General features: G+C 39.1%; 1 protein-coding gene across 1 annotated transcript in view; it reads left to right on the top strand.

The window, feature by feature from the left end:
* Nucleotides 1-27,817, top strand: part of Plcb1 (phospholipase C beta 1) — a 691,541-nt gene that overhangs the window by 209,742 nt on the left and 453,982 nt on the right. The window contains exon 3 of the mRNA XM_005365666.3: nucleotides 7,158-7,226. Within this exon, the coding sequence (XP_005365723.1) occupies nucleotides 7,158-7,226 (69 nt within the window). The remainder of the gene's footprint in view (nucleotides 1-7,157; nucleotides 7,227-27,817) is intronic.

The following is a 27,817-nucleotide window of genomic DNA, read 5'->3' as shown; positions in this document are numbered from 1 at the left end:
ATGAATTTACCATGTCTTTCTTCTCTCAGGGAGACATCTATGTCAGGGAGAACGCTTTATGCTTTTGTTTCTCTACTCTGTGAATTCATTCTTGTTGTGAATGAATGCTTGTTGAAGACACATACAAACTGAAATCTGTGTGCCCAAAGAGTGTCAACATTGTGTTTCTTTTGCTCAAAAATGCATCTTCAGTATTGAATATTTGCTAAACTGCATGTACTAAGTGAAAATGCATTAAACAAAGAATGAGGTAGTACGTTTTCTAAAGATTACATCTTAGCCTGGATGTTATATGGTTAGTCATTAGAGTTTTCCTCCATTTCTCTGGATGCTACTTTCTTTGCTTATTAGCTTCTATTTTATGCTTTCAATGTTTCCCATTGCAAGTGAAACAAGTCTATAAAATCTGTACCTTGTTTAGAAGCCCTCTTAGCATTAAACATTGCATTAAAGATGCTGCCTGGCTTGTTGAGATGGTATCTTTTCTTTACCTATCTTAGCATTTGAAAGAATATATGTGTTCCAGTCTTTGTTGGATGCCCTATCTCTAAAGGAGAAGTAATAGCCAAGGAAATAAAAGAGAGAAGAAGATGCACATAACATAAAATTGGACATTTTTCTGAAAGTGGCTATATCTGACTGTGTCATTGAGATGGGATTTGGAAGTAAGGCTAGGAATAACATTCAGACTTCAGGATCAAGTAAGTGACATTGCAAGGCACTGAGTGCCAAACATAGTTTTTAAAACATGGGATTGTGATAGGTAATCCATGCACTGTATCAGTCAACTTTTTGTGTCTATTGGTTATTTGCACAAGCTACCTATCATATTGATTTTCTTATAGTTTGTTCCTATTAGAGCAAGTTGGGACAGTAATTCCCATGTTCAGCAAGGTATCATTCCTTCTATAAACCAAGTAGAATACAGCCTCTGCTCTCGACTCTTAGCCCAAGAAATGACATAGTGTCTTTGTCAAGATATTCACAACAAAACCCAGACACTCCATGTTAATATACAGTTATAATATAACCTGTAACACAGGAATAATATTATATTTTTTCTCACTTATTTTACATTTAATTTTGGTGCATGAAGGTGAAACCAATTTTCTTTAGAAATAGCTTCTCTTGCTGTTTTAGGTTTTCATGAAATAACTTTAATCTTCAGAAATTGTTTATTATTCTTACATAGTCCCAATTTTTTTTACATGCTTTATTATCTATAGCGTTTGAATTGGCAATGTCCTCCATGAGCTCTTGGGCCCGAGTTAGAGGTGCTGTTTTGAGAGGCTGTGTGGAGGTAAAGCTTTGAAGGAAGAAGTGCATCACTGGGGTAGACTCTCAAAAATTTTATAGCCTTTCCCACTTCTAATTCCTGATCTGCTTCATGCTTGTTGCTAGAAATGTTCTAAGTTTCCTTTTGCTGCCAGTGCCTGCCACGTTTTGCTGTGCCCCTTGCTGTGATGGACTCATCTCTCTGAAACCATCTGTCAAAATAAATCCATTCTCCCTTCACGGCCACAGAAGAGTGACGAAAACGTCAACTTCCAGTGCTTCTACTGGAACATTGTCCTTTTTGTTTCAAATGGGAAGTGTTGACAGCCTTATATGTTTGCGGTTACCCTTGTTTGCTTAGTAGAGATCTCAGTTTAATATCTCAGCTGATTTAATTTCTCAGTTGCTTTAGCTTCAGCCCAAGTAAGATGTTGCTAGTGCCTGCATCTCTGTTTGCCACATGGGTTACCCAGTACACACAAACATCTGCAATAATCTGCCTAACTTCGTGTTGGTTTACAAGTGAGAGTTCTAAGAGATGGCTTCCATTTTCTGCCTACAAGGTTTATGAATCTTGCATTGTATTCAACCCAGTGTATCTAAATAAAGAAGATGAGGTAGTAGTCACGTTTGTTCAGGAATGGTGCATCTCATTCCCATTGGTCTTTCTTACATCTCTGATTATAAAACAAGAGAAAGATTATGCCTACAGAGTGAATCAAACAAGATCCCAGATGGGGGAGATAGTATGGGGATTTTTGAGACCTATACTAACATGATCAGGACACCCTCTTATCCACAGAACAGAGTTAAAGAACAAAGAGTCAGGTCTAAGTTCATGCTCCTCCATAGTTCAAACCCCTCTTTGTAAGATCCCCCAAATATTCTCCAATTGTGAATTGTAAAGATGTCTTTGACAGCCAATGTATTAACTCATGCTAGTTTGGGTAAATCAAGGTTGAAGAGTTTTATGAATATACCCCATGTGGAGGTACACATAATCACACGACACACCCAGCCATTAGTATCTTCTCTCTGAAATGTTTATGGCTGTAATTGCTGTTCTGATTATGGATTGTGTGAACTTGAAGCATGCTATTATATTGGGTGACTAATGGCACTTAGCAACAATGCATAGACATTGGTATTCTGCAAAGAGTTGCATTTTAAATTGTCGTCTTTCCTGAATTTGCAGTGGATTTCATGGCTCATCTCCCTCACCGTAGGTTTGTGGCTGATGGGCTGAAATCTTTCTGCTGAATATAAATATCTGAGACCATCCAGTCTTCCCTTAGCTGGCAGGTATTACTTTCCTCATCATGCATTCAAAACAAAAATCTGCAGCAGTATTCCCCCAAACATTTGATTGCTGCTGATTCACTTTTATCCATACTTATAAAGGGGGAAAACACAGCATTTTAGTGCATTTGCTGGGGGTCTTAGGGATGTGGTTCAATTTTTAAAGGTGTCATTGTGGGCCTAAAACAGACGTCTGTTGCTGCATTCTCGGTTTACGTACCTAGGTAAGCTCAATGGCCTTAGAACTTAAAAAAAAAAAATCTATTTCACTGCTGCAAATGTTTTTAATGAATGCTTAAATTTCTGAACTAGTAAAGGATGCAATTTGTTATAAAAGAAATTTCAAAACTAGGAGTTTATGGTGTTTTTCTCAGTTACATCAAATCCAAGCTTAGATTATTCAGTATTAGCTACAATTTTATATTCACTAGGTATTATTGACAGCTCCCTATAGAAGGGTGAGTCAGAGGTTCTTCATGTAATTTATAACTATAGCTCTCATCCATCTTGCTCACCCGGAAGCCTTACATTAGCTTGTAGTTGGCATTTTCTTTAGACCACCAACTAGCTCCCCAATAAAGACACAGAGACGTATTATTAAATATGAATGCTTGGACTTAGCTTATGTTTGCTCCAATATCACTTTTAGCTTAATTTAGCCTGTTTCTATCCATCTATGTTTTATTTCGGGACCTTTTATCTTTCTTTCATTCTGTATCTCCTACTTCCCTGTTTCTTCTGTGTCTATCTGGCTGGCTCCTGGCGTCTCTTTTTTTTTTCTTCCTGGAAACAAAATTCCTCCTCCTATTTTTTTCTCTCTGCCCAGAAATTTCATCTCCCTCACTATTGGCCATTCAATTTTGTATTAGACCTATCAGGTAAGTGCCTTAGACAGGCAAGGTAAAAGGGCAACACATCTTTAAATAATTAAAGAAATGCAGCAACACATCTTTACACAGTTAAACAAATGTTCCACAACATAAACAAAGGTAGCACATCTTTGCACAGGTAGACAAATGTTCCGCAACAGCAGCATCTGTGAGTGTGTGTTTATTAGCGCTTCTCAGTGTCGGGCCTTTGACCAGCAGCATCAGCACCAGTTAGAAGTTATTAGAGATCAGATTCTCAAGCTTTATGTCTTGAAGCCTTTCAAATTATTTGGATTATGGCTCCCTTCTGAGAAGCACCGGCATTTGAGGCATTGCCACTATTTAATAGGTGATACTGTTTATATTCAGCCAGTTCCACAAAGCTAGAAGGTGCTACCTCTCCAGTGAGCTAAGAAAGGCCCATCAGTGCTTTATAATGGACTGTGTTGTAACACGGGAAAATTAACCTAGAAAATGTTTTAATGATAGAAGTAACATTTCCGTGGTCCCCTACCTTTGGCTCCTCCCTTTTTTCATCATGGAGGAGAGAAAAGCAGACAATGAAACCCCAGAGGAATGGCTTTTGCATGCTAATGGAAGTGGGGTATGCTATTTTAATCATGCCTCTCCAGCTGGGAGGGCCCCTGAGCAGCACTTCCACCTGGGTCCTTCCCATGCCACATTACCCACCCATGGCACCCTGGATGCTTTTCCTGAACACATAATTTTACACACCAGTAGAGGCTTCTTAGCCCTGGGGTGTCAGAATGAATCCCTAGGGTAGATGGCATTAACTCTCGCTCCACGACTTGGGTAATGAAGGCTTCCTCTGGAGCTGGCAGTAAAGAACAATCTTCATTATCATCAGTAGAAAAGTAATGGCGCTTACTAAGTTCTTTGTGAACTCAGTTTGGGTTCTTTGTGTGTAAACCAACCAGCAATGTTTCAGTCCATTTGACCAACTGAGATGAAAACCTTTGAATAGAAAAAGTTACTATCAAATTTGATAAGTATAAAATGTGTGTAGGACATTTTTAATCGATCTGTGTGGGACCGTCATTCAACCCTGGACTGGCATAGATGTCCCCCTCCATATCTGTTACGTGACTGTTTTGTGCTCCATCATACCTGCTCGCATGCATTCCCTCTGGCTTGTTCCTCCTCACTGTACAGCCAGAAATTCCACCTTGGTCTTGGGAATTCGCCTTCCATAGCCAGTATCTGCAGGTGTTCTGAAGTGTCTCCTGTAAAAGAGAGTGATTGGCTTATTTGTGAGTGCCTCAGAATGAACAATCTCCTTTTGCATTTTGTGATTTAATCCTCGCTAATTGTCTATGCTCTGCAGGCATTCAATACAGAGTGTTCAGATGAATAGACGCATGGCATTTGCTCTTGGACAGATTTCCCCAGTCAACAACTCTCAAATATGAAAGCAGTGTGCCTGAGGTTTGAGTCCCAGGGAGGAACTCAGACCCCCCCTCCCCCCCAGCACTGCTGCCGCTTTCTCTTTCTCCTGATGTTGCAGTCTGGTTCTGAATCCTCCCATGATAAACCTATGCTCGGTAGCCTATCTCTCAGATCTCCACACTGTTTGCATCCTGAGAGTAAACTTCTCCAGGCTCTATTGGAAGCCCAGTGCTCTCTTCTGCAAAGTGATTGTTATTGCGGGAGCGAATAAACTGGGCTTGGGCTCACCTCTGTCTCGTTTGGTTGTGCGTTATTTCTCGGACAGATCCATGATGCAGGTGTTTACGCTGGACATTGAATGTCAGGTTGATAGCTCACTTTCCTGGGGCTCATGATGCTCTTTCAATGCTGTGAAATCTTTGTCCACACATTGAAGGGGACTTTGGAGAAAAAAAAAATCTATGTTACCATATCCTGCAAGTTCCTTTTGCCTGGTTTCACGTGTCACTCTATGCAGTACGAGAAGATTTTCATAGGTCAGTCCCTGTGAAGAATAGGTCAAGAAATCCAAGATGGGGAAAGGAAAACCTCCAAGATGGAATGAGTGTGAGAAGAACTCTTCCATCCAGTCTTTATTCCATCTCTCAGAGAGGTGGTCAAAGCAGAGTGTTCCCTTCAACTTGATAAGGATGTGTGTGCAGTGGAGAGATTCAATATCCAAATAGATTCTGTAAGAAAGTAACCAAACTGTTTTGGACCAGACATTTGGAATAGGAAAGTATCTGTCAGAAAAATTTCCTTGAGATTATTAGTATTCTTGAGTATCTTATACCAATTATCTAGAGAGTTTGTTGTCAGATGAATTGTGGTACAGTGCCTTTTCTGGAAGGAGGGTCTAGATGCCTGCATCCTGTTGACTCTTGACCAGTAGACATTTGTTGGCTATTTGCAGCCCCTGTAAGGGAGTACTATTCATTATAATTCTACACTCTTTGGCTGGTGCATAAATGCTATAAGCCTTATGAGCACTATCGATCAGTAGACTCTCAAGGTTTCCAACCCTCTGGTGTTGTCTTCTATGGCTTATCTTCACATATTCAACACTTAATCCTATGGGACACTGAAGTCACCTATGCAGGTCTCTGGTTCCACTGCCACCACACATACATCTTTGCTATTCATGCTCCTGGATTTTTCTTTATCTTCCTCCCTCCTACTTTTCTCTATATGCATGGACTGTGTCTCTAAGTATCTGAAGACAATGAATATCTTGGATGCCTCTTAAACCCCTGGGGCCATTCTTATCTGGAATATTTTTCCCCCTGCACTCTCCAACTGTGAGGAACCTATTTTCCACTTCCCCGAGGTAAATGATTCCTCCATGTGTAGTTAGAGGAAAAAATTCTCTTTCCTCACTTCTCACAGCAGTTAACTTTAAAACTGGCATTAACATACTCTTCCTTGTCTTATACACATGCTTCATGGTGCTCTAGAAAAGCAATCATGCATGCATGTTTCTTGTGTCCCAGAGTACCTACATATTATAGTTGTTTGAATAATAAATAAGTTTGTTAATGAACATGTAAAACAATAGTGGTGTGAGATTTGTGGTCAAAAGGCTGGCAACGGAATTTGGGGTGCATGTATATCCATTTAGATGGGTTGGTGGCTGAGTGAGCTGATGGGGACAACTCCTCCTTCTGGCCTCTCTAATCTTATCTCCTTGATATCTCCCACACTCCAACAACATTCAGTGACTCCAGAATTACTTTCAACAGCAGAACAAAGAGACTGGGTTTCTCTTGATTTAGGAATGGCTTGGAGTGGTAGTTCTCAACCTGTGGTCTGTGACCCCCATAGGGATCACATATCAGATAGCTTGCATATCATATATTTACATTATGATTCATAACTGTTACAAAAATTACAGTTATGATGTAAGCAACAATGTGAAGTTTTTGTTCGGAAGTCACCGTAACACGTGGAACTATGTTAAAGAGTCACAGCATTAGAAAGGTTGAGAACGCTGGCATAGTGGATGCAGATTTCAGGATGCGAACTATGTACTTCATTTGTTTAGTAAGATGCCTTAGCAAATATATTGGAATATGTATTAAATTGAGCAGATAGCAGTTGATGATCTTTTCTTTCTGATTCAATTAGACGTAATATGGAGGGGTGGCCTATTGCAGATGCCTTTTCAGGCAAATCTCCAGATGATAGTATCCTTTGAAGTGATTTCAATGGCAACAAACAAAGAGAAATGATCTGTGTGGTGGCTTAACAGTTTCCCATTTTGCCTTCCAGGAGACAGAGCTGTTAGACCTCAGCCTTGTCAAGGATGCCAGGTGTGGGAAACATGCCAAAGCTCCCAAGGTAGGAAGCGCGGAGCCTTTGCCCGTACCAGCTGCTACTTTGATTCTTTATCTGTGTCAAGATATCAATTAATTGCTCCAGTTAAAAGTTTCTGTGCTGTATATGTTGTAAAGCCCAAGAGCCAGTGGGCCCAGCTCACTTGAACTTTCATTACAAGAAGGAAGCAATGGGTGAGCAGATGGGGCGTGTAATGCAGGCGTTTGCTTATTGCTCTGTTATTTTACTTTTGTCTGAAGAAAAAAAAAAGTAGATACAGGGAATGCCAAAGAGGTTACAGATTGAGTATCTATAATGGGAAATTTGAATATACTATAAATTCTGAGTGGGAAATTCTATTCCAATCAATGCTATCCCTTGGTCACTAAAAATATTGTACAAAGTTACTGTCAGTAATGTATATGAACTGTGTATAAATTTTGTTCTTAAACCTGGGTCACATTAACAAGATGAGTACATATACACCAATGTTTCAAAGTTTTAAAACTGGTACGCTCTTATCTCAAGTACATCGAGTAAGGTATACTAAACCTCTGTCGGTTAATTTGAAATGCCCAAGATATTTTTGAAGCCACTTGCAAAATATCACTGGCCTCGGAAGCATTAGTAAACATGCATTTCTTAACTTGTATTTATCATAATTCACATTCATCCTAGTAAACAGATAGGATATGAAGCTAAAACACTGTGCAATCCAAACAATCACATCCATAAAGGCAAACGTGAATTCTGCACATCAGTATGGTGGACTCTTTGGGATATGTCTAGCGGGATGTCATTGGTTTGTCTTTGCAGCATATTTTCTGAAGATTATATTGAAATGCTGGATGAAGAAAATTTGTTCTTTAGCATATCTAGGTTGGTAGAGTGTATTTTATCAACACTGAAAGCTAATTGTTATTGGATTTAATATTTAATGTATTACGTACTTTATTTCTGGCAGAGACAGTATCAGCAAAGCAACAAGAGAAGGGATGGTGCCATGAGGAGCTTCCACTAGCGATTTTCTTTTTTTAGCATCTTCCCACCACTGTTGCTTTTGCCTCTGAAAGTCAGAATAGTTTCGTTAACATTCGGAATGATTTGTTACTTTGGAGGTGCAGAGAAAAAGTCAGCCATGATCGTTTTCCCTCACAGACATCCTGCAGCCGTAGGTTGGTGCTAACAAATTCTGGCATGGAGCAAATACCAGCTGCTGGGGTTAGCTGAATGGGTTAAAATGGTTGACTAGAAAATGTGAAAAATCGCGTTTAGAAAGAAAACAATCAGGAATGTCTGCAAGAAGGTGTCTAAACATATTTCATGTGGAATCAGCTAACCATTTAGGATATCTGTTCTTGTGCAGGGATGTCAGTGGCTTGGTCTTTGCACTTCATGGCAAGCATCTTGGAATTAACCATTTGTTGATTATACAGAATTATCCCCAGTTTGAGGTTGGCAAAGAATCTTTTCCTCTTCTTCAAACGTTGTTTCAGTCAGGTTTCACGTAAGCCTATTAGCTGCGTGCATCATAAAAGGCAGTGAAACATGCCTTTATCCCAGGGTTATTGGCCTCACCTGGTTTCAGTACTAGCTGAGAACAGTCGCACACCGTACCCCACCCGACTGCTTCTCACCATTCCCCCACTGGTTCTCACCAGCCCCCCATTGGTTCTTCAGCATTGGAACCAAAGCCAAGCCCACTGCCTCTTGGAAAGCAGCAAGAGGGACCTGGTCTCTTTCCCTAGCTTATCAGCGAGTGCTCGGTTTATGGATGCGGTTTGATAAATGTCTATTGAATGGTGATAAATGATGCAAGTGGCATCTGCACTGTGCTCTGCTGGTAAACTATGATTAGATCTCCAAGTGCCTCCCTTGCGGAAATGCTTTTGAGAGACAGAATACTCAGCTTGTCTGTTTCCCCTAACACTTTCCTGGAGAGAAGGGCTGCTTTCTCTGTGGGCCTTTCTTGTTCCTTGCTGTTTCTCAGAGCCTTACTCTACACTCACATTTACAAAGCCGGTTCGGTTCTGTTTACCTGGATGACCTTGCTGAGACCTACTTACTCCTCATAGGCTCTTAATAGGTGCTTAATAGGAGTGCCATAGGGAGGCTATGAGATAATTCATTAACAACCCATTTGCACAGGAGATCTCGACTTTAACTCCTCATGAAATTATCTGGGAAATTTATATAAAAAACATGTTGCTGCCTGTTTCTTGCTCCCCACAAAGTCTGGTTCCCTGCAAATCTAATGGCTATGGATGATGTGTGGCTTCAGGGTGTCGAAACACAAAGTTGCAGCAGAATATGGGTATCATGACTCTAATGCACTGATGATACTGCCATCTTTAAAAAACAATTTGGTGGCATTGAAGACAGAACCAAGGACCGCATACGTGCTTGTCAAGTTCTATGTTGAGTTATTCCCCAACCGTTCCTCCCAACTTTTTAAAAAATATTATTTTAAAATTTCAGATCTGATTTCCAGGAAGCTAATTTTCATCTCATTTTCTTAAATTGGAAAAGTTTAAATGTCAAGAGAGATTGGAGTAGGAGTCTTCTCAAAAGAGCTTCGTGGGTCCTTGGGTGAGTGGGCGAATGTGTCAATGAGAAGATTCCTGAATTTGACAAAGATGACCTCAGCTCAACCTAGATAAATACAAATATAACTTATTTAAAATGTGAGGAGTCTTAGTCTGTCTGATTCTGCCACTCAGTTTATAGCATCAAGGGCCAGGTACCTGTTTTTCTCACCAACCTACTGAGCCTGGCTTCTAGTTCCAGCTCCTTCATCAGGTCTCCAATCCAGTGATGCCCTCAACAGCTTTTGGCTGACAGCAGGGCAAAGAAGTATTGATGGAGAAGAATTGTTCTTTGGAGCCTTCCAGAGAGAGTTCAGTAGGACACCTTGTTGAATAAGGTGTGTGGCTCGAGGTGGATGGCTGTTTTATTGGTTAGGGACCACTAAGAATGCTGGGATAAAGGCCAGATGTGGTGGCAGATACCTTTAATCCCAACACTCATCAGGAGAGGCAGATGGATCAGATCTCTGAGTTCCAGGCCAGCCTGGTTTACAGAATGAGTTCCAGGACAGCCAGAGCTACTTAGTGAGACACTTTCTCAAAATAATATTAAGAAAATGAAGAATAAGGAGAAGAAAAAAAAAGGAGGAGGAAGAAGAGGAAGAGTATGAATGCTGGGATAAAGTTTTCAGAACTTAAAACAAGAAATTCATAATAAAAAGTAGGAAAAAATGTAGTGACAGGTTTAAAAAGTAGAGCAGTATTGAAATAGTGACTTATGCAATAAGCCCAGAACTTGGAAGACTGAAGTGGGGGGGTGGGTCATAAGCCTGAGTCTAGACTGGGCTGCACAGCAACATGACCCTGTGTTATAAACAAAAACAAAAAGCCACCAAGGGGTGTGGGCATAAAAACCATAAAGGCACAGAGACAGCTAAAGCTGCCAACTCAGGAAAGACAGCAGAGTAAAAGGGGGAACAGATTGAGCTTAAGACTTTCAGTAGAAACTTCCAGATCAGAATCAAAGCACCTGTGGAGTGGATGCTTATCAGACCCTGAGGCGCCCCGCAGATGTTTATCTACGCGTTTGTATTGCTTTTGTTCTTCCCAGCATCTTGTCACATAAAAATTCAACACTGGGCCGAGAATGAACTGCTTCTGTCCCTGCTGTGATTTGAAATGACATTTGTGGGAAATGGAGAATGTGATGCCCTGCTAATGAACTTAAGTGTAGACTCCCCACATAGCACATAGGGCGACGGCTGTTCTTCGGTGTACCGCTTTTGTTCAAGTCACTGGTTTGGGGATTTCTCATTGGAGTGACTTTGGGAGACTTTACAATCTAAATGCGAAGAAGCAGAAGGCACCTTACTTACATCTTTAGCTCCGAAAGACATTGCTCTCTCCTCTCTTTGCCCTTTTCCTCTGCCCCACCACTCATTTATGAAGTTCATTTACAAGCAAGGCGCTGCGGCAGCTACTTCTGGTTTACGCTGTTTATATCCACTCCATGGGCTGATTTCAAAAGGATCTCTGTTCTCAGAGAGTGCCACTGTGGAGTCGGATCTATTAGCAGTTCTTGACCCAGCAGATTAATTCAGTGCCTTGTGTCCAGCATTAATTGAAATGGACTCGACTAGAATTAAAAACGTCTAGTACAGGGTGGCTTCTTTCACGCAATGTTTTTGTGTACATTAAATACGTTTTCTGGGTCATGCAACCAAGCATATATTTTTTTCTAGAAGGTCATGTGAGGAAGATTGAAAGATGCTAATGCAAACAGATGATATCACCGTTGTCACGTTCTTTAGGATTTAGCAAGTGAGGAGACATGGAGATCACCTAGGGAAGAGCCACTGTCAGCTCTTGTGCCCGCTCTGCCACTGATGTGCTTACAGCAGGGGTGTCTTCCTTCCTCTGGGCCTCGCTTTTCCTCATCTGCAATGGGTATGTGGTGGAGGTCTTGTCTGGGGAGTATTTCTGATAGCTTTGATTCCAGATTTTAAATGAGGTGATTAATCATAGTCAGATGTCCCATAGTGTCAACCCTGGAACTGGTGTCCAGAAAATTGACACAATCTAACTTGCCTTGGATATGACTAATCAGGTAGAAGTAAAGAGAAAAAACATCAAGTCCTAAGCTCATGGCAGTTACAGGATGCAAAATAGAGGAAAATAATATTTATGTGAAGTTTTTACACATGGCTTCTGGAAAATAATTCTAAACTGAATTTAGACTCTGCAGGAAGCAATGTCGCAGTTACAAAGACCTCCCAACTTTATACTACGTGCGGTCTCTAGGCTGTGTATAGTCAGTTTTCAGTGACACATGCAGCAATATCTGTGAGAAACAGCGCAAGACCTTTTTTTCTGAGCTTTTCCTTCAGTAAAGGCAACTGTTTTACATTCTAGCCAGGTAGCCAGATCCTTTGATTGGTAGAGAGCTATTTATGTCAGATCTGTAATGATGATTTGAACATAGATGCTTTTTTGGGTCAATAAGTAAGTTCTAAATTGTATATAGTATCACTCAAATCCCACAAGGCTTATTAGAGTAAAATTAAATTTTAAAAATTGATTATCCTTTGCTTTTTTAATCTTTCTGTAGTAAATGATGTTTGTAATATCAGTATTATTTTTTAACTTCAATAACTTCAAACTGTAAGGTCTGGCAAAGATTTTGTGATTTGCGGCAGGCACATACCTAGTTTCTGGAGAAGAACAGCGGTGAACAAACAGGGCAGACGCTTAGGCCCACGGAACTTCTGTTTGGGGAGGAAGGTGCTCGAAAATGGGGTCTCCCAGAAGACACCTGCAGCTGATGGTGCTCAAAAACGGGGTCTTCCAGAAGAGACCTACCTGCAGCCCCAGAGTTCTGTGTTGACTGACGTCCCGTAGGGGAGTCTCTCTACCCTGGTGGGTTTCATGGCACCAGCCTGATATCAATGAATGGAGAGGGGTGGTATAAAGCTTGCCTACAGCTTGCCATGGCCTCAGCGCTATAGAAACCTTCCACCATGTCATAGAGCATAGGAGGAGATGATTGGTAAGTCCCCATAAGAAGAATAAGCTAGGGGAGGAACCCATAGGCCATGAGCTATGGGGAGCCTTTCTGTTATATGCAGCTGTTATGGGTAAGCTATCTTGATGAAACGGGAATTTAAGGAGGGCCTGAATTGGGTGAATGACCACAGGCAGAGAGAGCATCCAGGCAGAGGGTCCCACAAAAGCAAAGGCTCCGAGTGGGGTATGTACATGCTCTGTTTGAATAGCTACAAGGAGGGCAGTTGAACTCCAGTGGGTTTCAAGCCTGAGGCCATGCCAGTGACTCGAGATGTTTTCCTAGTACAGTAAAGAGACCCAGAGACTTCTGAGCAGGGTAGAATCAGAGTCTCTGAAAGCCTTGCTGTGTTGAGAACGGACTTCGGAAGGTGAAGAAAGGAGCAATGGAGAGTGACTGTCAGCTGCAGATACCCTGGACCGTGATGTTGGTGACTTGTGGTCAGGGCAGTAGCTGCTGAAGGAGTGGAAAACATCTAAACATGCATTGACAATGGGAACACAGGATTTATTAATGTGCTGGATGAGAAGCTTGAGGAAAGAGTTTTCTTTTTTTAAAAAAAGCAGCTGTAAGTATTTTAACTTGGGAAACTGGAATAACTGATTTGCTATGTCGTGAGATAGGCAAAAAAAGAAAGAAAGATATCTTAAAATGGAAAAAATCAGAGTTTGGATTTGAATAATTAAACAGTTGTGTTGTCTGTCAAACGTCTAATGTGAAGAAGACTCAAACGGTCAGAGGAGGTGTTGACCCTGGAAATGGAGCTTCAGGTGTTTAAAGCTTGGGTGGGGTGAGTTTGTATAGAACAAGGACACTAAGGCTGGGGAGATGGCTCTGTAAGTGCTTGATCTCTGAGCTTGGGGTTCTGGTTTGGATGCCCACATCACTGTGAAATGTCCCAGGCATAATTGGACGTGTCTGAAATCACAGAATTGGGGAGCAGAGAAATGTAGAGCCTGAGAACCCATCTCCTAACTACCCTAGCCGAAATGACAAGCTCAAGGCACTAAGGCAGGGAACAGAGAAACAGATCCTGAAATTCTGCTGCAACATCCACATGTTCACACCTGGGCACATGCTCCTGCAAACGGGCATGTGCTATGTCCACATACGACACACAATGCACAAATACACATACGCGACACAGAATTCACAGATACACTTAGAGAGACTGGTGGGAGAGAGATAGAAGACGATCTCAACTGCATCCTGATGTCCATGGGCTGTAGATTTGATGACTTTGTGAAGGGCCAGCTAAGAGCCTGCAAATAGTACTTCACCAAAGAGAGGAAAGCAGAACCTCAAGCAATCAGCCACTTACTGCCCGGTGTCTCTGCGATGAACTGATATATGAAAACGTAGCATGTGCTTCAGTATTGAGGTTTAGTTAGTCTTGAAGAGACTGAAATTATAGCATGTGCTACAAAACAAGCAAAGCTTGAAGATATCTTTCTAAGAAAATTAATATATGAATAATATAAATATAATATAAATAATGTAAATATAAGCAATATATAAATATATAAAAGGACAAAGGAGGTGTGATTCCATTCAGATGCCAGGTATCCAAAGTACACATTCAGAGAGTAAAATGATGGATGGTCAGGGCTGTGAGGGAGGGGAAGTGAAGGTATTGTTACATAGTTCAGAGTGCAGTTAGAGAAGATGAAAGGGTGTCGTGGGTATATGGTGATGGTGGCGGTACCACAGCATGTTTTTAATGCTGCTGAACTTTTGTGAATCATGCTTTGTGTATTTCACCAGAATAAAAGAGATCATCAGTAAGGACAAAGGAAATAACAGAAAAGAATACCCACGTCCCTTAAAATGCATTTAGAAAAGAGAAGGCAGAGGGGAATGGAGGTGGATCAAGCAGTATTTCTTCCTAACCTTCTGTTTTCCTACTGAAACTTTGTATTGAGGATTCCACTGCACATTCTTTCCCTATATCATAAACATGCCTTGCTCGTTTTCCTAAGGGACTGTTTGTTTAAGAGTTGTCAGATCCCAAATAACTCATCATAGGATTTGGATGCCAATGCAGAAAGCTCATAATGAGCTGTTATTTGGGTTATTTGTTGTTATTCTTCAACAGTGGTTTCAATGAATCATCCATGAGGCTTGGAGTTGAAATGAGAACTTTATTCATTGCCCCTTTCGGTGACGATCAGCGAGTTTCCTGACTTGGTCCAGATTTATCATTGCATGAAGCTGCAGACAGAAAAATCTGATATAGATACTTGCAGGCTAGAAAGAAAGAAAAGAATGCTTCATGCAACAAAATCAAAGGTTTCCGCATTTTCTCCTGACTGCTAATGAGATCAACCTCTGGTCCTTATTCCTGGCTTCAGCAGCTTCTTAATTCACCTCACATGTTGCCAGAGCTGTTTCGGAATCGCTTTTGCCATTCTGTTTCCATAAATGTGTTTATGTTTTTGACTAAATGGAAGCAAAATAGAGCTAAAATTTCTCAGAACTTGTGTGAGTGTGTTTCTCTCTCTGTGTGTGTGTTTTTGACAGCTATTCACATTTATCTTTAAATGTAAATTATATGGCACAGTTCCTTTTTATGTTCATTAAATTCCATATATGTCAGTAGTTTCCTTGGAAACAGAAACCTTTATATAACTTTGGTAACAGAAACATTAGGATGCTGGGATTGGGCAGAGTGGGTACCTATTTGTACTTGAAATTCTTTACCTGTTCCTTACCCTCAAGGACAGTCAATAGTGGGCAAGGAAAAACACTGAAAGTGACCATTAAGGCACAGTGTATCCTCTCTAATGGCTGGAAGCTTTTACTTTCTCTAAAGCCTTTTTTCAAATGTGCTGTCTCTCCTGGGATCTTAGACTAAATCCCCTTATTCGAAGAGGTGTTAGTAAGACTCTTGTCAGAAGTCAAATTTGAGTGTTTGAGCAATGCCAACATTACTCAGTGTGTGTGTGTGTGTGTGTGTGTGTGTGTGTGTGTGTGTGTGTATCCATTTCAAAATAAAATGAACTGAAGATGTAGATAGTTGAATTAATGTTCTGATTTTTTTTATGATGATAAATATCTTAAGTGTGTCTTCCTGTCTCAAAGTCCCCAGTTTGCTTAGTGACAGAGGAATGGAGGGAGGGAATCTCAGGCGACAGTAAACCTGTGTGTGCTGTTTCCTGGCACTGAAACCAGTGTTAGTAGAAATTAGTTGAAGCCTGTAAACCTTGATAATTGTGCTTCTGTCTTACGAGAGCTCAATCCACATCCAGCGAGTTCAACCTGTGGAGGTGCAGGGTGGAATTCGGAAGACATTTTTCAATTTCAGTCCTTTCAAATGAAAAATTATGCCATCTTGTGGTTTTCACTATTAATAATTTTTTTTAAAACTTAATTCTAGCCACTGCCCTGCACTCTAAAGCAGGGCTTCCTTGAAAGGTATGAGAAGTACTTGGGGAGCTATTAAAATCTTGACACCTAGTCTACACCCAGATGAAATTACGATGTGTGGTGTGGGGCCCAGGCACCACATTCCCTCCAAAGCCCCCTGGAGGCACTCTGGTGTTCTTCAGTCAAGGTAGAGAAGCATTTCTGTAAGTGAGAGGTACCAGATTACATGTACTGTTCCCCTTTTGAAGATAGGGATTTCAGAATTATAAAGAAGTGCACTGGGAATTTTCCTAGAACCTTTCAGGATAGGCCTCCTTAAACTTGACCACTGTTTGCAACTAAGAAAAATAAGTGTGTCCGATGGCTTCATTTTCTCTGACTCTACTGTAAGATCAATGGGTTAAAAGGTCAACACATGGATTTTGAGGAGGGGTATAACACAGCTAAACGAAATATTTCCCCTCAGTATTCTTAAGATCAAGTTTATGACTTGCTTCTATACAGAGCAAATCTGACCTAATAAAGATAAGTGTACTGTTTTCCTCATAATCAATGTGATTGTCAAATTGGATAACACCTTACAGTTGAAAACACTTGAAGACCTATGCTATTGCTTTCCTGAGTAGCTTTATTGGAGAACATATTGTTTTACTTTTGGCATGGAGTCTTTTACCTAGAGAAACCAACGTTTGTCTTTGTGCACTGGAAATGCGTAATGGAAAGGAGCTTCTGGGGCGAAAACTTTTTGGCAAGACAGCAGTGTGCCAAAGACAATTGCAAACTATAAAGCCCATCACGTCATTTTCTATTTATGAGACTCAGTTTCCTTATTTGGAATTCAAGTTTAATCTCTGTGTTTACCTCATCTGGTTGCTGTAGAAGCCCAAGAATCAAATTCATGGAAAGGACTCAACGCAACTGTGACTTCATTGTGTGTGCAAAATATACTTTGTCTATCATTATTAATATATATTAAGTCAATAAAATATGTAGGCAAAGCATGTTAATGTGACTGGGGAAAAAGACTATTTGTAATATATTGACTATAAAAAAATGAACAAGAAGTCTGGTTATCTCTGTAGCCAGCCACCTACCTCTAGAGAATCATTGTTGCAATCCTATTATACTAAGACTCACACATCTTATTTAGAAAATTATCCCGATTTGCCAACAATTTAATAGATTTTTCTCAACAATCAAAATAATTTTAAAGCAGTTTGCTTCCAGTCAAGAGTATGTTGGCATTTTTTCCCTTGCATTCTGAAATCACTGAAGCAAAATCCAGAGCACTGTTTTGAAATAAAGTAACAAGGTGTGGGGTAAGAAAGCCTCTGATTCAATCCTCAGTGTGCATATTGTTTGAGAGTTCCTAAGAATTTTCCTTGCTTTGCCTGAAATGAGAATAGCAGCTGGATGGAGCTGTCTGATGAGTTCAGCAGTGGTGAGTAACAAGACTCACATTGTGTTTGGCTTTAGGAAGTTGCTCATTGCTACTCAGTTTTCTACCTGCGTAAGCTCTCTCTCTTATGAGTGCATCCTTCCCTATTAGTACGGCTAATGGGTAAACATGCACATATATTCCTTGTGATGTCTCCAATTGGGAGATTGGACTCTAAATGTGATGCAGAAATTCTGGAGTACTAATTGACAGGTGATATTTCACAGATGAAAGAGTTCATAATGGGAATGTTCCCTGAAAACCCAGAACTTGTCGCCACACTCCCTGACTGGTGTTAGAACTCATGGTGAGACACTTGCTGGTTCACAAGTGCCCTGGTGCTGTATTTGGGATGTTGCGTCTTCTCAAAGCTTTCTGTTGACTAGTAACCTTCTATACAGTGGTGTTAAGAAAGGATAAGGTCAGGAAGGTTCCTTTCTTGTGAATGGCTCATGGCCCCTTTTAAAATTGCCTCCACAAAGGGTTCCACCTTTCCCCACTTCTATCATGCAAGGAAACAACATTCAGAGTGTCCTCTTAAAGCAGAGAGTGGACTTTATGAGACACCAAATCTTTTGTCAGGTATCCCCTTCTAGTGTAGTGAGAATCAAGTACCTACTCCTTATAAATTTCCAATCTCAGGTTTTCGCTGACATAGCATAGCTGATCAAAGACACTGGATTCTAATTTTTAGTGTTTCAATGATGGAATGACATTAGAGGAGTCTTGTCATCATTTAAGGGCCTCATTTCCACATTGCCATATGAATATACAAGATAATCTTTAGAGAGAGGATATTGATATCTGCTACAGACTTTCACAATTCAGTGGTGAACAAACAGAAGTTGTTTTGCAGTTATGTGACATGGCAATAGTACCCGTGAGACGCTGTGGTAGCATGGGAGGAATGGCAGGGAGGCGCAGAGTCATTCTGAAGAGCCAACCATTCCTCCTATTTCTCATCATCCTGTTTCGTTTAGGAAGGATTCCCCTCAAAGGCTTATAGATAGACAACTTGGTCCAGGTACAGTGTTCAGAGGTTGGGCTTTGGAAAACAATTGGACAATGAAGACTTTATCTTCTTCAATGAATTAGTCCACTGACAGATTCATATTTAGAGGATTCCACAATGTGATACAAACATGGTAAAGGCATCACAGAGAACGTTTCCTTTGAGGCAATATCTTTGTCCTGAAACTATTTCTATCAATTTTCCATTTTAGGAGGTCATGAGATAAGTGACATTGCCACATGTATTCTGGCCACCATGAGGTTTGCCTTACCTCAGACCTAAAGGAATGGGTCTAGTATACTGTAGACTAAAAACAATAAGGCTATAGCCTGATTAAATATTTCTTCCCTTTAAGTTGTTTTACTTTGCTTTTAGCCATAGTGATAAAATGTGTTTGTCTTCATAATAAGGCATTTTCTCAATTAAAGATGATTCAGGATTTGCTATTTCTGTTCAAAGAAATGTTTGCCAAAAGTAAATTTTCTTTTACAAATGTTAATTGAAATTGGCTTTCATTATCTTTAGCTGAAATTAAGTATGTTAGTCATTTTGTATATTGTATGAAGTATATTGTTTTCATCCTTTAGTACCTTTTCGTGATTGTCGCAAGGTTTTTTAATGTGCCATCGGTTAGGACACATACAAGTGGTCTGGGAAATTAAACAGCGGTTGTTTGTTCGGGACTGTCACGCCATCTAAAGCAGGAGTTAATGAGTGAGCACATTATTCTTAGGGCATCTGAAACAATGTTCTGTATGAATCATTTCCTTTTAATATTACTTGAAAATTAAAAGTTGTTTAGAAACCGTTATCTACAACTTCCTTGAAAATATGGATACTATATGAAAATCTAAATGAAGATTATTTAATATCCTTCATCTCTCTCTCTCTCTCACACACACACACACATATGCACAAACACACACGAGGGTGTGAAATGGGTGAAGAAGGAAAACGCAATTTTGTGTTTACACACTTTTAAAGTAATGGTGCTTGAAATAAACTCGTCAGAGAGACTTAAAAGGGAATAGTGCTTCCAATATCAAAATAAGAGTGAGTATCTTTCACGTGAGTCAGTGTTTCATAGACCGTTGGGAAATTTCATTAAAGAATAAATTATATCACAACCAACTAGACATAATGGTTAATGTTCAAGATTAGTTGCACAAAATTTCATGATTTGAGATGATTGTGCTTCAGTCAAATAATTTATTTGAAGAATACTGTAGAGCATTTGAAATACTGTGGAAATGTAACAAGAGCCCTTATCGTTTTCCATTTTTAAAAGAGAATTGGTGTTCTAGTTTTAAAAATACAGAAAGTCATGAGAGATTTAGTCTGAGCTCTGTCATGTTTTACTGATATGCAACTGCCACATTAGAGGTTAATTCTTTCACGTGAATTCTTAGAAATATTTCAATATCTAGCAACTCATCAAGTTTCTTTTAATCAAGTCTCTTCATTGATCTGCATTTAGTTTAACAGTGCTCATGCTCAAGTCAAGATTAAAAAATGAAAAATTATGAAGCCATATGAAAAAGCAATATATTGAGCTGAACCATGCCTTGCTTTGTAGACGGAACATGTTTCTTAGGCAATAGGATGTTAGACAATGAATTATGTAGTTATCGTAAAGCTTTAGAGGAAATGGGAAGTCTGAAGTTCAGGGGTGTGCTCCTGGGGCATTGGGAGGCACCTTGCCCCAGTTAATAAAGGTGACATCGAATTAAATTTAGATTGATTCTAAAGCAGAAACTCACCTATGAGAGATCCAAGTCATTTCAAAATAGTTCATTTTATCCTACCAAAAAAATTACTTGAGTAGCATTACTTGGTATTAGTTGCATGTGGCAAATAATTCATGCATTATTAATCCAACCCTACTTTGGAACAGTGCTAAGATTACACATGCTTGGCACTGAACAGCTCCTGGCTGTATGACTTAAGAAGATGAAAATTAATTATTCCAGTGGCCATTCCTGAGTTATTGCTTTAGTCTCAAAGGTGGGAACTTGTCCAAAGGACAGTTAAATACAAGTCTGGGGAAAAGACAGGGATTCTGCCTTTTATTTTATCGATGTTCCAAGCTATGACTGCTACAAAAAAGAAAAATGAATCTTTTTCAAAAAAAAAGAAAAGAAAGAAAGAGAGAGAGAAAGAAAGGTGAATCAGTTGCCTTAGATGCTGACTAATTCCAGATACACCATCATGTGTTTGCTTCTTAAAAGACCAAACACTGATTAAATGTGTGAGTCTTTCACCTAACTGGGCGCAGTAAGTGTGGTTGTGGTCTTAAATATTTTTACATTTCCATCAGGTTTTTTCCCCAAATTACAATCTATTGATCTCCTATCATTTATTTACATTTTAACAGTTAGAAAACAGTCTTTGTTATCTTTGATGTGACTAGAAATTTTGAACCTAATATCTGTATTTAATCTCCCTTGATATTTTTCCATAAAATTATACTGTGAGCTGTGGGCTCATCAGTTGAAATTGGTTGCGTTTAACTTGTTGTCTTAGAGATCTTTCTCCATATTTTTCCTTGCATGCCTATAATTCATTTGTAGTGATAGGACTGTTTTCTACCTTAGGATAGTTACTGTTAATTATATTCTATATGAAATAGTTCCGTACATAACATAACCAACTAGAGAAAACTCCATATTTCTTTGTGAATATGTTTAGCTATTAGGAAGTTTTACTAGGCAGGTTTGTGGCAAGGTCATTAAAATTAATCTATTTCCCGAGGAGGTATACTATTAATTAGCTATTCATTTGGGTCCTTTTAGTTATATTTACACTCAATAGGGCTTAAATTATGCTTTGTATTAACTTTACATTTTGAAAAGGTAAACTATGCACTTGACTCAAAATTCAAAATGATATGAACGAGAGTGGACACCCGTTCCTTCTATTCATTTCTAGTTCACCTTCTGGCTTTATCTCATCACATTTGTCTGTGCAGAAACAGGAGGTAATGCACATACATAAACACACAGGTAGTGATGATCTCATTCTCTGGGGACAGGTAACACAATGCCCACCTCTTCCCAGTGTTCTTAGATAACAGTTTCTTTCAAAATAAATAAAATGTATCTTTGTCATTGTCATATAAGATTACGTTATTTACTTTATGCCATAACAGTTTCTGTTTTATTTTTTAAGATTATTTTATATGTCTTGTGTTTTGCCCATGTGTGTGTGCATATGCATCATATTGGATCCACTGAGGCCAGAAGAGGGCATTAGGTCCCCAGGTGTTGGAAATACTGATGTGGTCAACTGTCATGTGGGTGCTGGAAATTGAGCCCAGGTCTTCTGGAACAACAGACAGTGCTCTTGAATGCTGAGCCATCTCCCAGACCCCTCTATTATTTTGTTTGCTTGGTTTTTTTTTTTTCCAGACAGTGTTTCTCCGTGTATCCCTGGCTGTCCTGGAACTCACTCTGTAGACCAGGCTGAATTCAAACTTTCCGAGATCCACCTGCTGCAACTTATAAATGCTGGGGTGAGAGGTATGCACCAGCCCATCTGGCTGCTGCTCATGTCTTTTATGATGTGTAAGGATGCAACTGCAAAAGAAATGTTTTCCTTCACATAGGCAGTGGTCCAGCTCCAGGATAAATTCCTGGAATGGGTTATTTTGCTAACATTTCCTTCATAGAATTTTACTGTTTCTTTTCCTCATTTTTTTAAAATTTTTTTTAAGAACTCTACCTCCATTTTACTGTCACCTTTTTACAAAATGATATTAATTCCTACCCAGTCCAGGAGTGCAAGCTTTTCTATAACTTACTTTTAGCTTCCCGATGCTCAACTTACTAAACCTGGATGGAGGTGGGCGGTCCTTGGACTTCCCACAGGTCAGGGAACCCTGATTGCTCTTCAAGCAGATGAGGGAGAGGGACTTGATCGGGGGAGGGGGAGGGAAATGGGAGGTGGTGGCGGGGAGGAGGCAGAAATCCTTAATAAATAAATAAATTAAAAAAAAAATAAAATTGTTAATAAAATATAAAAATATCAAAAAAAAGAAAAAAAAGAGAGAAAAAAGTTTGCATAAAGATTTTCTCAGTGTCAATCTGGTTATCTTCTCTCCAACATTAGTACCAATAGATTATTTGTGGTGATGATGATGTTGCTCTGTCTCAGTTTTGAATGATACATCTCTGTGCCCTGATACTGTTAATATAGTTGTTTAGAGCTCTGTAGCTTATGTGTGTAGCACATCGAATCAGAGACTCTAAAACTCATTCAAGTTTGTGATCTTGTGACTTGAAAAGCTTTTTATTCACTGGTCTTAAAGGAATTAATGGGCTTAAGCAAGTGATTTATGTCTAATGGACATACACAAGTATGAGACATGCTAAGAAGATGAAGTGACATTCTACAAATATGTTGTTTATTAGAAGTTCAGGTTTCGCTTGGCATACTGTATTCATCTGGTCACACACTCTGGAGAACAGCCCCATCTATTCCCTGCAGTAGTGAAGGATCACTGACTGTGATGATGAGACCAAATGTGCTTTAGCCTGCAAAGTGCAAAACCCGAAGAGGTTTTGTTACTGAATCATCACAGAATCTTGAAATGTCGGCGTGCATGTGGAAGAGAGAGGATGCTGTTCTGGTATTCAGCGGAAGTTTGGTCATAGTTTTCATTAAGGGACTCTTGGTTTTATAAAACCTAACAGGTCTAGAAACGTGACAGCAAAATATATTTACACTTTCACACTTGAAGTGGGGAATGGGTTTCATAAGAAAAATATATATAGTCCCATAGCACATTCCCGACAAGTGCGTGTGCTGGGTTGTGTGGCATAGGCTTACCAAGACCTCAGCCCTTGGGAAGCAGAGAGTTCAAGGCCACTTTGGGTTATAGAGCAAGAGAAATATGGATAGATGGATAGATAGATAGATAGATAGATAGATAATAGAAAGAAAGATAGGTAGGTGATAGAAAGACGGTAGATAGATAGATGATTGATAGATAGATAGATAGATAGATAGATAGATAGATAGATAGATAGAAAGATAGATAGATAGAAAGATAGATAGATAGATAGAAAGATAGATAGATAGATGATAGATAGATAGATGATAGATAAATGTAGATATAGATGTAGATTTAGGAATAGATATATGAACACAGGTACTTTTCCAATTCTGGCCTAGTCACTGGTGCTCAAGGTACCCAATGTGATTATCCTAATTCTCAAGTGCAATACGGACTTATTTTAAAAATGAGGTTTCATATACAACCACACATATACAAGCCATTCTAAAAGCAAGAGAGGTATGTCTCAATTTTGAAGTTTTGGAAGCTCTACAGAGTTCTTGGGTTTCATCCAGGGTTTTATCAATCTGAGATAGTAGTAGCCTCTGGAAACTCAGTCTCAGTATTGTGAAGAGGAGGAGGTATTGAGGCCAAGAGTTACGGGTGACACTCTGAAGACATTTTGACAAAAGTCTTTTTTTGACATCCAGCATTTTTACCCCACCCTGACAGATACCCTCATCCTAGTGAACTGCTTTGTGCTATGGTCTGGAGCATGCACTGCCCTCCTCAGGCAGCCTGTGGAATTCTGCCTCTTCCTCATTTCTTCTACAGATGCAGGGAAATTTTCCCTTTATGTATTTTTATTTGCCTTTAGATCTTGTTTATGGCGTTTTCTGCTGTGCAGTTTTTAGTTTTCATTTGAATCTATCATATTTTCTTTTGCTTATGAAGAATACTTTTTTGTGCTTTCTTACAATTCCATACTTTATACATTTTTTCATTGTTGTTGTTGTTGAATTGATGTTTCTTTTTGCTTTGGTTTTATGTTTTGAGACAAACTCACTCTCCAGCCGGGCTGAGCTGACACTCTTTACCCAGGCCTCTTCTTCATCTTCAGAATTCCAGGATAATAGAGCTGTAGCATCATGCTTAGCCTCCAGTAACTTACTCTCTTTGCATCTTTGATCAGTTTTTTCTCCACTGTTTGTTATGAGATGTGAATCTTACTTTTCAATTTCATTTTCCTAATTTTTATTTCTTTGTTCCAACACTATGTTTTTTAAAATTTATTTGTGTGTGTGTAGTTGCATGGGTCACAGTACAAACTTAGGGAATTGATTTTCTCCTTCTTTCTTCTGTTACATGGGACTGAACTTGGGATTCAGGCTTACAAAGCAAAGGCCTCTATCCACTGGACCATGACAGCTACCCGCACTTCTTCCTTTTCTGTGTTTTGAAATACAATTGGATCCTTTTAAATTTGCTATTGTTTTATTCTGTTGCTATCTACTGAGAAGTCTGTTTTGGACTCCTTATAATAAAAACCTCATCTTTCCCCCATGAGTTAAGAGTTAATGCCTTGTGACCAGTTTTGGCCTCTGCTTGGGTCTGTTTCTGCGCTGTTCTGTTTCATTGCTCAGTCTGTCATTGAATATTTATTATGGTGCCTTAAGGTATATTCATGTTCCTCAGTGCAAATGAGGATTATTATTTAGGAATGACAAAAAATAGCCCATTCTATTAAATTTTATTCTCAATAGTATTATTCTTTTTTAATATTTGGCCTCAGAGCAAAACATTTTCCTCAAGACATGCATATATATATAATATATCAGATATATGTTATATAATGTATATATTATATGTTATATGATGCATATTGTATATTATATATAATGTGTGTGTTTTAGAGCTACAAATTCCATTTTATACTTGCAAAATTTTAATTTATCTCATTTTACTGTTTTCAAATTCTTAGGAAATATAAAACAAAACCAATACTACTTAAGCAAGTAACATAATCTTATAAATTTAACCACAAAACCCACAAAATAAAATTTGTTTTCTAAATTCATTTTCAGGAAATCTGTGCTGTCACTGAGTTGTTCATTGTATAATTTGGAGTGTGTTTTATATAAAAATGACTTGTGTACATTATTCATGTGGCAGTCCCTTTAAATAGCCATAAAGCAAGTAGGAGCAAATTAATGTTGCATAGGCCCTGTGCCTTTTAAGTTTGTCAATTCGGAGAGATGGAAATCTTACATAATTGCAGACGTTTCCTTATATTATGATGCTGGTGGTGGCAGAGGCATGAGCCTTGGCTGTGTTATGTGGGTTAAAATGTTCCGGTTCCTGACTGAATTCTAATCTGAGGAGGGGTGGGTGAGAACTATTGTTTTCCTAATTGGTGGAAAAAATTCCAGACTGAGTGATATTCTCTCCACCTTAGTGTCTGGAGGAGCAGTTTGTCTATGTCTTTCATGGCACAGTACTTGGTGACAGTGAGCACCAAACATAACCCTTCTTATTATTTATTACACTGGGGATACAAATATTGAAGTATGCATTTAAATATATTTGATTTCTGGAGTAGAAGTGTCATTTAAAGTATTTAATATTTGTCATTTGGGTAGCATTAAGGATTAGATTGAGGTCTTTACATGTCGAGCTAGCTTTCTTCGCTAAACACTGTCTTCAGGTCTTTCAATTTTCACGGGTGCCAGTCTCACTAAGTTTCCCAGCCTGGCCTTGAACTCATGTGGTCCAGAGGAGCTTCACACTTATGATCTCATCCCCTCAGCCTCCCACATTACAGCGTTTATCAAGAGTCACTTGTACTTATCTTTCTTAAGATTTCCACCTGAATTTCGGCATCAGTTTATATTATTCTAAAGACTTGGAATTTTATCGGTATTTAAATTTAGCACACAATAATTATCACTTATGTTAACAGCATACTGATTATGTTTGTTCAAATGGATAGCATTCTTTATTTTCCTCCATATTGTCCTTATATCTCTTATATGTGCCTTAAAGAATTTGTCCTATACATGGAGTATATTCTAGGTATTATTAGATCTGGTCTAGTGTTGTAGATAGATAGTGTTCTAGTTAGAGCTTTTATTCATCTTTCAAATGCCCTTTAACTGAAGTTATTTTGATGTATATTTTAGTGCACTTTATTGAGTCTTAGGAATATTTTATACCTCTTTCTAATAGGAATACAATAAAATGCTCTCTGAGAGCTTGTCTCCCTATTTTTAAATGTGATAGCTGTAATTAAGACTTTGCTATTTTTATTTGTTTCCTGGTTCTGCGTATTTTGAGACAGGGCCTTACTCATTAGCCCAGGCTGCCTAGTAGTTCACTGTGTAGCCCACACTGGACAAAATTATATTTATCTTATCTCAGCCTCCAAAGTTCTGATATTACAAGCATAAACTACCATGACCAGACTTTGTATTTTCTTTATTTTGGAACTTAATTTTATGTACTTTGACAACTTGGTAAAATTCTCATTCACATGTATTTTCTTAAAAACTAATCCGTATCATATATAATATTATTTTATTAGATGCCAAATTTGGAACTTTATAATTCAGTTAAAGGCATAGAGAACATCTCCCATTAGAAACTCCTGCATTAAGTATCAAATGATATTGAAGATGAAATAAGGTGAAGTTCTGGTGTTAGTGGCCCTTGCACACCAAACGGAACAACAACTGGAATTAGAAAAACCAATGTAAGACAAAGCATAGCAAAGGCCATAAATGGAAAAGAATATTTTATGGTAATAAGATATTAACTTTGCCCAATTGGATATGCATTGGATTGATTAAATTGGGAGAAGATGATCAAGCCTTCGCCAAGAGGCAGCCTTTGAATATCGTGGCTGTTGTTCAGAAGACCCTGAATGTGAACTTCAGTGACAGCCAAAGAGGCATGGAGGTGCTGCAGACAAAGGGAAGATAGATCAATTATGTTCAACACCCAGAATGGCTGTGCCTGCCAGCATCTGACACCCTTTGCAGATTACCCATCAGAAAAGCGGTTGATTGTTGGTTTACTCATGCCAGTCTTACGTGAAATATGAGTGCCCATTCTACTGGATACCAGGACAGTTGTTGCTGTTTCATTGAGAAAGACAGGTTGCAAGCAACTTCTTTTGTGTCATACAACGTTGCCTAGGTTTTAAGTTAGTGTAGCTTTTTAAAAGTATTTTTTATTCAATGAGGCCCTTAATGTCTGTGCTGCTGGGGTTATACGAAGGAAGTGGTCTCCTGTGTCAATGTGTTGTAGAGTACTTCCCACTTTCTCTTCTATCAGGTTCAGTGTGTTCGGACTGATATTGAGGTCTTTAATCCATTTGGACTTGAGTTTTGTGGTCCAAATCAGGAGCAGAAGGAGAGAGAGCACGAGCAAGGAACTCAGGA

Source organism: Microtus ochrogaster, unplaced genomic scaffold (assembly GCF_000317375.1).
Source record: "Microtus ochrogaster isolate Prairie Vole_2 unplaced genomic scaffold, MicOch1.0 UNK3, whole genome shotgun sequence".
NCBI lineage: Eukaryota > Metazoa > Chordata > Mammalia > Rodentia > Cricetidae > Microtus > Microtus ochrogaster.
This window is presented reverse-complemented; position numbering and strand designations above follow the sequence as displayed.